This window comes from Cotesia typhae, unplaced genomic scaffold (assembly GCF_013202065.1).
Source record: "Cotesia typhae breed Kobodo isofemale line unplaced genomic scaffold, CoteBio_Ctyphae contig_4, whole genome shotgun sequence".
In the NCBI taxonomy this organism is placed as follows: domain Eukaryota; kingdom Metazoa; phylum Arthropoda; class Insecta; order Hymenoptera; family Braconidae; genus Cotesia; species Cotesia typhae.
In genome coordinates this window covers 1,851,648-1,863,171 of record NW_027423748.1, presented here as the reverse complement: position 1 = coordinate 1,863,171, position 11,524 = coordinate 1,851,648, and the positions used below count along the sequence as shown (strand labels likewise).

At 28.6% G+C, this 11,524-nt stretch overlaps 2 protein-coding genes across 8 annotated transcripts; one reads left to right on the top strand and one right to left on the bottom strand.

Moving 5' to 3' along the window:
- Positions 1–3,880: 3,880 nt before the first annotated feature.
- On the bottom strand, positions 3,881–6,110 carry Ras85d (ras-like protein 1). Of its 5 annotated transcripts, none has more exons than XM_074242498.1 (6): positions 5,684–6,110; positions 5,357–5,607; positions 5,085–5,280; positions 4,553–4,696; positions 4,280–4,486; positions 3,881–4,202 (listed from the first exon to the last, which is right to left on the bottom strand). In XM_074242498.1, the coding sequence occupies exons 3-6, from the start codon at positions 5,211–5,213 to the stop codon at positions 4,098–4,100; spliced, it is 585 nt and encodes a 194-aa protein (XP_074098599.1). In that variant the 5' UTR covers positions 5,214–5,280; positions 5,357–5,607; positions 5,684–6,110; the 3' UTR covers positions 3,881–4,097. The 5 variants fall into 5 exon arrangements, with proteins under 5 accessions (XP_074098599.1, XP_074098600.1, XP_074098601.1 ...); XM_074242499.1 differs by having other exon boundaries at positions 5,357–5,583; XM_074242500.1 differs by having other exon boundaries at positions 5,357–5,450; positions 5,892–6,110.
- A 185-nt stretch (positions 6,111–6,295) lies between these two features.
- Sccro3 (defective in cullin neddylation 1 domain containing SCCRO3) lies at positions 6,296–9,096 on the top strand. Of its 3 annotated transcripts, XM_074242495.1 has the most exons (6): positions 6,296–7,161; positions 7,232–7,329; positions 7,434–7,596; positions 7,668–7,972; positions 8,063–8,246; positions 8,310–9,096. In XM_074242495.1, the coding sequence occupies exons 3-6, from the start codon at positions 7,515–7,517 to the stop codon at positions 8,663–8,665; spliced, it is 927 nt and encodes a 308-aa protein (XP_074098596.1). In that variant the 5' UTR covers positions 6,296–7,161; positions 7,232–7,329; positions 7,434–7,514; the 3' UTR covers positions 8,666–9,096. The 3 variants fall into 3 exon arrangements, with proteins under 3 accessions (XP_074098596.1, XP_074098595.1, XP_074098594.1); XM_074242494.1 differs by having other exon boundaries at positions 6,301–6,547; positions 8,063–9,090; XM_074242493.1 differs by having other exon boundaries at positions 6,301–7,161; positions 8,063–9,090.
- The last annotated feature ends 2,428 nt before the right edge of the window (positions 9,097–11,524 follow it).

Here is an 11,524-nt window from a genome sequence, read left to right as displayed (position 1 = left end):
ATACGTTAAAATAATATGAAAATTTTCTAATGAAGGCTTTTAAAGATATTGTAATGCAAAAAATAAGAAATTCACGAAAATATCAGTCCGCAGTACTTAAAAGTGAATAAACCATGTGATTCAGCGCTGTGTGGCAATGTTGCACTGAATAGAACGCACTAATTGTTTAATTAATCTAATTAATAATAATGTTAGGTAACGGTTAAATTACAGTAATTGATTTTCGTATTCGAAATTTTAATTTTAATAAAAAAAAAACTTAAGGTTCTATTATGAATTACGGAGTACTGTCCATGCAATCTTAACTGGTTTCTTTCTCACGCACTAGTTTTGCCTCTCTTTACAGACATCGCTCACTTACTTCCACTCACGTAAAATGTCTAAAATCGCTAGCTTCAAACATTTTTTTTAAAAAAAATGAATACGGCTCGTTTCGTTTGTTATTTTTGATAAAAAAATGCTTGTCATAACTTTAATTAAATATTCTCAGTTTTTCAAGAAAATCCTGAGAAAAGTATGTTTTTTATTCAATAAAATGTTCACTTCAACTGCGGTCAGGATAGGGAATACAAACTAGATTTTTATTTGCTAATATTTCGAAAATCAGCACTGCAAGGATTATTTAAAAAAATTTATTCGTATAGAAGATACTTAAAAGTATGCGTATTCAAAAATTGAAGAATATTGTAAGAAAAGCGATTTTTCACGGAACCTCCTTAAATCTCTTTTCCTAATCAGAGAAAATTGAGATTGTATTAGATCTACCCAAATGTAAACTTTTTAATCCTCATAAAGTAACCCGCCCGCTCCGCTGGGCATTTCATAGAATTGTATTTTTAGATCTAAACTTGAAATTTAATAGAATTATTATTTTGACTTGCAAAGATTCCAAATTCTATTGAGTTGGTCTGTATCTTTTATCCATGTGATTATTCTAGCTAAAATTCATTATAACTTTCAATATGCAAACATTATCACATTCCCTTGGCTTTCTTCCAAAAAATTGATAATAATTGATACGAAGAAAAAAATTTGAAATAAACATTGAAAGTTTCAGTCAAAGTAATTGCAGGTTTCATAAGTAAAGTTAAAATCTGCTGAGCTTAAAATGCGACAAATTTAGCCGTTAATTAAAATTTCCTTCGTAACATCAACTTTTTTAGATAATTATTTGTACATATTTTTTATTAATTCTCTTCAAATAAGCAGCCAAACTCCGTTTCGACATCTCAAATGTTAAGGAAATGCATTCATTTTGATCTGTTACACTCCCGCGATCCAGTATGGTGATAAGAACAATTCATCGGTTATGTGATCAGCAGGGCCTGGAAGTTGAGGCCAACAATTAAACTTAAAAATAGAGCAAATTTAAATTAATAATCACAAGCGAAATGACGATCGCGAGCAAGTTCAAGCGCTTAAATACTATACTATATTTTAAGCATAAAATGTCAAAATAAAAATGAGGTTGGCATCAAAACACGTGGGCTTGAACAATACAATCTGACATCAACGACAAAACTATAGAATAAAAATCACAAGTACAGGATAATGTGAAATATTTACAAATGTTTCATAAAATTTCAGATAATTTTTAGCAAAAGTCTCCGCGTACAGATTTAGGCTAGACGAAAGAGGAGCAAAGTTTTAGAAGCGGATTTTAATAGACAACAGTAGATAAAAAAAAAATAGTTGACTTAAAATAATTCCGGTCAAATACTTGAAATTTATAAAAAATATAATTTTTATATTTTTACACTTTTTTCTATTAGGCTTAACTTTTTGCTGGTAGATATAGAAAAACATATTCTCTACAAAATAATCTCGAAATATTTTTGGCTCAGACAAGCTCAAAAAATGTTACACAATAATTTCGGTTAAAAACTTGAAAATTACTAAAAAATTAGGTTTTACATTTTAATTTTTTCCTGCTGATCGATTTAAGCTCAAGTTTTCGGTGGTAATTATAGAGCAAAATGTTCTCTACAAAAAAAGTATTAGATGATTTTTTGCCTAGTCAAGCCCAAAAAAATTTACAAAATGATCTCAATCAAGAAAACTAAGACAAAGAAATAAGACAAAAAAAAATAAGAGAAAACAAATAAAGAAACTAAGACAAAAAAATAAGACAAAGAAATTATCAATAAGACAAAAAACAAATCAATGATTTGTTAACTTACAAGTTGATGAACAATAGGATAATAAACTAATAATTTTAGACTATTAATATTTTTATAAAATATAGATATTTGACGATAAATCCTGAAAATTTCATTAATTTATCTTTTACGGTTGATTTGTAATCCATTTTTTAATGAAAAGAACGCAAAATTTTCATTGTAAAAAAAGTTGTTATTAAAATGAAAATTTTGAAAAATCGTTTGGGGAATCAATTTTATCATTGTGACTATTTGAGAAAAAAATATATAGACTTAATTTTCAAGATCAAGTGAAAAATGGGGGGTCCACTTGACATAATTTTGGTCATAGTAATTGTGGCTATCAGGGTATGGTATTCGAAAATTTGTTAATATTAGATTAATCGACTAACGATAATGGCTGGAAATTGAAACTAACGTCAATTCCTGCCTTATCGACTATAGATAAAAATTGTGTAAATTAGTAAGTTAACAAAAATCTTATTTTGTAAATTAAAAAATGAAATAATAATCTAATCTAAATAGTTTTCGATATATCTACAAAGTTTGAAAGAAATCTGGCCGTTAAAAATGGGTCTAAATCGCACCCAAAGGAGTCAGTTACAAACATACAAACATCCAAATAAACATAAAGGTGAAGATAACGACAAGTGTGTATAAGTAAGGAGGGCGAATTAAAGCTTATTTGTCAAGCTTTTAGATGTGATTTACAAAAATGTGATAGGGTATTGCGTTCAATAGTTATCGCACGGAAAATCAGTGGAAGTGCAAATTTTTGCAATTTTTGAATCGCTGTTATTCCTACAATAATCGACCGACTTGGCTTATCTTCAAACTTAACCTCGAAAATCTTCCTAAGAATGAGTATGTTACGTTTTATTGAGATCCATATAGAATTGCGGGAGTTAGAGAAGAGACAAGGGCAGCTATATATATAAACTTTTGAACAATCCTTGAATAAAAAAAAGTGTTGAAAAGTATTGGATTAACGAAAAAACCAATATTTTTCAATTCTCTTTTCTTTGTCTCAATACTTCTTTTTCAATCAGGACTATGAATTTTCTGAATCCGCTTGACGAGCTGAGTCGATACATAGCAAAATTTTTCAAAAGTTTCGTCATGAGGACCAATGCAACAGTTAGATTTCTATGCAATTTAGTAATTATTGTATCAAAAAAATAGAAAAAGAGATCATTAAGAGTCATTAATCAAAATTCGAATACTTTTTTTAATTGTAATAGGTAATCAATCGAGACTCAAGGATACGTAGTAATAAATGTATTTTCATGAATGTTGTTTTTCGAACATTTTGGATTAATTTTAAAATTAAATAAAATAAAGATTCTGAAGAAACACATTATATTAATCATTGCGGAAATTTCGTATAACTCGATTATTAATTGTTCTAAAAAGTAATTAGAATATAAAAATTTACAAAAATACATTTATTACTGCTCACTCTTTGAGTGATCTTTGAAAAAAATTTCGTTTTTTTAATAAGTAAGTACTTAAAATTAGTTTTACCATATACTTTTGGTGTTGTTAAACTTTTATGAAATAATCATTTTCTATTGAAACGTTATTGTTAACTTACTTATATTTCGGATAATAATAATATTAATTTATCCCTAAAATGTTATCAAAATTTCGAATAAAATAATTGCGATCCTACGGGTAATCCTGTAGTTATAGCTTGAAAGTTTACAAAGTTATGAATACGGTTTCATCTTTAGTTTATGAAGAATCTTTAATTATCTTGTTAATATAAAAAGTTACTCTTGATATATTTTTCAATTTAAGTTATACATAAGTAGCAGTTTCTTTTAAAGCATACCGAATTCAAAAAGTTGAAATATGAGTAAATGATATATTTCCATATTGTTCATATGTTGATGTTGGAATTTGACATTAATGGTTTAAATGAACCAAAACAAATAGTTACAGTAGACAGCATCGCGTTCGACCACGACCTGAATTATTAGCACGCATCCTTTTTTTCTTTTCTTTTCCTCGATGTTCTTTGTCCTTTCTTATTTCTCTGACCTAAGGTAATTATAAAATCTATGATTAATTTTTTAGAGTTTTAATAAAATTTAACAAATGAACAACTATCAACAAACCAAAGTATAGAAAGCATCATCAACTCCCATTCGAGTTTTTGCTGATGTTTCTACAAATGGAACACCGTATTGGCGAGCAACTTCTCTTGCTTGTGTCATATTCACAGCCCACGATTGTTGAAGATCACACTTATTTCCAACTAATACCATAGGCACTTCTTCAGCATCTTTCACTCTTTTAATTTGTTCTCTATACGTTCCTATATCCTTAAAAATTTTATAGAATAAAGTAAGGTCATTCAAAGATAATGAGAAACATTAAGAAACACATACTTCAAAACTTTTTGCAGAATTAACAGCAAAAACGAGTAAAAATCCTTCGCCAGTTCTCATATATTGATCTCTCATAGCACTATACTCTTCTTGTCCTGCAGTATCCAAGATATCCAATAAACAAGTTTCTCCATCAATTACCACCTATTAAACACAAGAAATAGTCAATATTAATTTGTATTTGCAATATTTTTTAATTTCGCTTGATGGTTTAAACAATGAACTAAATTTATAGATTTTTTGATGAAAATAATTCATGATAGTGAAAGAATTTTATTAAACTCTAATACGCATAGCAAAATTTTTGAAATTTTTTTTTTTTTTAGATTAATCAAATAATAAAAAAATAAATTAAACCTTTTTCAATCGTTTTTAAACAAGCTTGAAATTATTTTCTACTTGCATTTTACATTTATATATCCAGATAAAGATATAATAAAAAAAATGCATGTATATGATTTTCACTGGGCAGATATTTAATAAAATAAAAGAAAATTTAATTTTTGACACTAAAAATAACAAGATATTTTACCTGCTTTCTGTATGAATCTTCAATGGTAGGATCATATTCATCAACAAAATGATTTTGTATTAATTGAATTGTGAGCGCAGATTTTCCTACACCTCCAGCTCCAACAACAACTAGTTTATACTCAGTCATAGTTTTTTTTTTTTTTTTTAAATTATATTATTTTTTATAATTATTATTTTTTTTATCAATTAAGACTCTAAAACATAAAAAAAATAATTGTAGAATTCAATTGATATATTTTCAATCCATAAATTTTGTTTGTGTCAACTTACTTCGTTTGAAAAGAGCATTTAAAAAATATTTAAAATTATATAATTTCAAGATTTTCACTTTTTATGATAATTAACTGAGTCACTTAAAAATTTCCTAGTGAAAAATATGAATTATTATAAAATATTCAAAGGTTAATAATTATACGTCTATCAAAATAAGATCCAAGATAACATTGAGGAATAACACTGCTTTCCATTTGAGCAGCTATCCATTACACTTTTCATGTCTATAAGTAATAAAAAATTCAATTCTTAAATTGACTTTTTTTTTTAAATAATTGAACAATAATTAATTTTTTGAAAACAAAATAGCAGATAGTTATTTACTTCTATAATATTACAAAAAACTTTGTAAAAATCTCAAAGTGTAGAATTTGACAAACGTGAAAAACTTATTATTAAAAGTTTAAAGACACAGTTTTTTAGAATAATGCATTCCGATTGCATATATCAGAGATGACGTTCATCAAATATATACTTAGATCCTATAGTGAAATCACGACAGAAAGGGATTCACCAAATAAATAAATTTCACCATTTTAGATCGGATCACGCAGAAATTGATTTAAATATCAAATTATCACAAAGTAGTAAAATAAAACCATTATTTAAAGAATTATATTTTTTTAATAAATCAAACAGTATTTCGCAGCGATAATAAGTATTGATATTATTAAGTATGACACTAACGTTTTACTCAAAACTTTTTCACTTTCATTATTGCTTATTTGCTTATTGCGAGGTTACGCCTTTACTCAGAGACATCTGTACTAAGAAACATAAGAATTAAGTACATCCAGATAATATGTATAATGTATGTACTTTGGCCAAAGATTACATTTATATTCAATTTTATCACTTTGTGGCTGGAAAAGTAATAAAAACAATACAATAAATATAGAAATGCTCTTGGGATGTGTTCCGGTATGATATCTTGTAGTATTAATTAAAATAATTAAAATTCGTTTCGTCGTCGAGATTATTAAAAAAAATTGGAATTTTTAGCTCGTTTGCACCATCCTGTTGAGAAATATTTGATCATTTTCAGGATCTCTTTATTATCGAATAAATTATAAAAATGAAAGATTTAGAAAAAATTTTTACATTTATAAGTTGTAAAAAATTATAAATGCAATTTTTTAAAAATAATTTTCTCGACTTTGATTATCTGTCAAATAAAATTCAAAAATGGTAAATTGTCTGATAATTTCAGTGTCATTTGTTTGCACGTGGCCCTCCGAAAAGTCCGAAAAGGACAATAGTTAACCGTAGGGAAATAGAAAAAAAAAAAAAAACAAGGGTTAACGGTATTGACACTGAGCCTTGATGTTAGTTTATTATTTCAAAAGTTGTGAATTTTTCAACATTTATCTTCATTTTAGTTTGTCATTAATTTATTTTGATAAACTTTGAATATTTAAAATGCTAAGTATGATGTATTGCAAATTATCATCTAACTTTACTTGCAACATCATATTCGATTAAGCAATTATTCAAGTGAAATTCCGATGTTACGAAAATTATATGAAACCTCGTTTCTAAAATATAATCTAGTAGTTATGAGTGATAAAAATTTAATTATTTATTGAACAATGTTAGAAATTTGTTGTATTAAAAGTTTATAATTGATTGTATGGAAGTTACTTATGTATGACCCATAGAAACTATCTATATTACATATTTACAAATAATCAAAACTGTTATCAAATGAAAAATTATTCTGTGTTGTTAAAACAGTATATTCGTATGTTGAAAAAACAAATGATTCTTGGTCGAATTCGACCAGTAAATCTATTTAGAAAAATGTATGTAGATAAAAAAAATTTTTTTTTCTCGTCAAGTTATTAATATTTATTTTATATTTATGTGTTACAGTTTTCGAGCCCAGTTTTATTTAAAATTTTATTTGCTGTCTAATGAAAAATATGATTCTAAGCTTCCAAATTCAATAAAAATTATTAAATATTTGTAAGGTAATAACTGTGAAAATTATTTATTTACGTTGTATTAAGCCTAAGTAAGTATATAAACTTTTTTTTTTATTAAAACTATTTACATGCTATTTATGGTTTTAAAGTATCGGAGCAGAACTGCCGATTAAAGACTGAATTACAGATGCAAAATCCAATTTACTTGAATAGAATCAAAAAAAGAATCAATGGGAAACTGCTGGTCTTGTTTCAAAGCGCCACTTCAGTCGTCTATCACTGATTCATCAAACGTACCTGACATTAAAGAAGGTATATTTTCTCTCAACTAAACAATTTAAATATAAATAAATAATTAAAATTTATTGAAATCATTTTCTCAGAAACTATGGAGCTCAAGAGATTGTTTCCATTAAATTCTTGTACGAAAGAATCCTTAGTGTCAAATGAGACACTAAGTAATAATAACAAAAAGTCCCTTGTGTCTACTGTGTCAGTTCCAAATAACATAGGCTCTGATAATTGTGGATCATTACCGATTCAAAATAATTTACGTATATCTCGAGCTTTTTATGCAAGATTTCCTCCTCTTTGTCGTTCAATGGCAACAAATGTTAATACGTTTAGTGATAAACATCCAAAAGAGTCACAAGACGAAAAGTTGTCCATGTTATTTGATCAATATAAGGTAAATTTAATTATTCATTTTCATTTATTCATCCTTTTTTTTTTGTTTTTTAATATAATTAACTTTTACAATTATTATTTAAATGAATAGGACCCACATGAAGATATAATATTAGCTGATGGAATAGAAAGACTTTGCAATGATCTCCAACTTTCACCTAATGATTTCAAAGTTCTCGTTCTCGCGTGGAAACTCGAAGCTGAACAAATGTGTCAATTTACGCGTAAAGAGTTTGTGAATGGGTTAAAATCAATGCATGTTGACAGCATACAAGGTATACAAACACGATTACCAGAAATCGTTCAAGAACTGATTAAAAACGCTGAAATGTTTAAAGATTTATATAGATTTACGTTTCGGTTTGGTCTTGACGTGACTTCAGGTCAACGAATTCTTCCTGTTGATATGGCTATTGTTCTTTGGAAATTAGTCTTTTCAATCCGTGAGCCATCTTTACTTTTAAGATGGCTGTCTTTTTTAGAATGTCATCATGTACGTGGAATACCCAGAGACACTTGGAATATGTTTCTTAATTTTGTAGAAGTTATTGGAAACGATCTTGGTGCATATGATGATGCCGAAGCATGGCCAAGCTTGTTTGATGACTTTGTAGAGTATGAAAATGATCAAGTGAATCAAAATATTACTAAAGACGAGTTCTTGAAAGGCTCAATACACAATAATAATAATTGATGACAATGATAAAAATACCATTTAAAAAATTTTACTAAATTGAATATGTTAAAATATTTTACTAAAACGTTATTTGAGTTTCGTTTAGCTGAATTGGTGTGAATGAAAAATCGAAAGAATATTATTACAATAATATTGACAATATATTAACGTTGCACGAATTAAAATTAAATGTAATACTTAAAATTACTTCAAATCGAACTTGGAAAAAATATTTCCAAAATTTTAAGCACTATTTAATTTTATATATTCACTGCGTGCTCCTGAGTTAATGAAATTTCACCTAACTCATTCGATCTAAAAATATATAAATACATGTATATGATATAAGTAAATTTTTATTGTTTAATTTATTTGATAAAGTGTAAGCTTCGAAACGGAGAATAAAAAGTGAAGTTTTTATAAATAGTTTTTTTCGTTGCAGTAAATATTTTTTAGTACCTCTTTGAAATAAAAAAAAAAAAGTTACTATCCAACAGTGAAAACGAGCTTAAACTCTCGTGAAAAAAATCCCTTTTAAATTATTTAAATGAAAATCAAACTTCATTTTTAATCATTTTTTACTCTAGATAAGTTTTTACCAATTTAATAGTATTTTACACATCTAGGGCAGTAAAATAAGAAATGTCTCAGATCACATGTAATTGTTGTCCGAGGCGAAGCCGAGGTCAATAAACATGTGATCTGAGGCTTTCTTATTTACTGCAGGTGGTGTGTATACTATTTTTTTCCTCGACGGAGGCGGAAAGCGGCGTTTTCGTTTAGCGCAGCGGGACGAAAATTGACGCTTTCTGCCCGGAGGTGAGAAAAGTAAATATACTTAAAGTGAAATTAATTAGTTTTCTAGAATTTTTTTTTATCCATAGGAAATATTTTTAACTTCCCGCTAAAAATCTCAGATTTTCAAAAATCGGGAAGTTATTGTTTTCACCCGGTTTTGCAAAAATCGAGTTTTCATCAGATCTCGACGTTTCGAGGTCCTAGCAAGCTTTCCTGACTATCCCCGCAATGTTGTCACTATGTCACTGTGTGTGTGTGTGTGTGTGTGTGTGTGTGTGTGTGTGTGTGTGTGTGTGTGTGTGTGTGTGTGTGTGTGTGTGTGTGTGTGTGTGTGTGTGTGTGTGTGTGTGTGTGTGTGTGTGTGTGTGTGTGTGTGTGTGTGTGTGTGTGTGTGTGTGTGTGTGTGTGTGTGTGTGTGTGTGTGACTATGTAACTCGTTTATAACTTTTGAACGACTGAACTGATCGGAACGAACTAAACGGTGTTCTAAAGAGTTCCCTCGAACTTAGATTTCCTAAGAATTTGAACTGATTCGGACCGATAGATTTTAAGAAATCTTGAAAAATCTCAAAAAAAATAAGAAAAAAATCATTTTTGAAAGTGGTTTTTTTGAAATATCTTTCAAACGGCTTTATCGTCGCCAATCCGGTCAAAATCGGTTAATTCGTTCAAGAAATATCATGAACAAAAAAAACCAAAAAAGTGTTTTTTTGGAATTACTCCAAATTTCGTAGTTTTATCAATGTTTTTATCATTTTTATCATTTTTATCAATGAAGGGGAAGTGGGATTTTACCTACCGAATTCTCAAAATTAATAGATTTATAATTAATAATGAATAATAAACTTCTCAAAATTTTTTGTTATTTTTATAAAGGACAAAATTTCAGAAAAAATATTTATAACAAAAGTAAAAAAAATATCGTAACGTAGGCTACTCAAACAGTTAAAAAACGTGTTAATTATTGATAAAGCTCTTAAAAGTATGAGTGAAAATAAGCGAATAAAACTCATAGTCTTAAATTGACACTCATAGGAGAAGGTTGTGTCAAATGGCTCAACGAGTATTTCAATAGTGTTAATAGTTTAGAGCTTATAGTGTGACCGGAAAAATGTCAATCGCCAACAGTCCAGTTAACTACAACAAAAGCTTAGTTACGGTAACCAATCAAATAGTCTTCCCCTCCAAAGAACAAACAGCCCCTTGCGACTGCGAGTCCACTCTGGAACCACTCTGTTTCCAGAGTCAGAGTGGAATCATACTAGATCCAGAGTGTTTCCAGAGTGGTTTTGTGCCTTTTTTTCAGAGTGAAACCAGATTGGATACAGATTGAAAGCAGACTGTATTCAGAGTGAATACAGAGTGAATACAAATTGAATACATAGTGGACCCATAGTGAACACATAGAAAATTCAAGATCGATACAGAATGGAATCAACGTGAAGCCAAAGCGGAGCCAGATTGGTTATTCAGTGAAACTATAGTGGAGCCAGAATGAAACCAAAGTGGATACACAGTGGATTCACGATCGATACAGAATGAATTCATAGTGGACACGAAGCGGGTCCAGATTGGTTATCGAGTGAGACCAGAGTGGATGCGGAGTGGAGCCAGAATAAAACCAAAGTGGCGTCGGAGTTGAATCAGAATGCAACCTGAATAAAATTCGATTGGAATCAAAATGGAATGAGAGTAGATAAAGAATAAAACCAGAGTAGAACCAAAGTGAATACAAATTGTTGCAGAGTGAACTTTAATTATTTTCTTAGCAAATCCTTTATGAATTTTGAGTTACTCCAAAGTATTTTTAGATTAAATCCAAAGAATTTTTAGAACGGACCTGTCATGTTTACACTTCAGTATACCTACTGTGAATTTATATCGATCTTGTTTCGTCTGATCAAAATACATATGGTTCAAAACGTTCGTATTGCTACATAATTTTTAGTAGATTTCATAAAAATCTAACTATTGCAGCCGTCCTCATGGCGTAACTTTTAAAAAATTTAGCCATTTTCTGACTCAGTTTTTCGAGCTGATTCAGAAAATGTAGTTTGTTCAAAAGTTTATATATATATA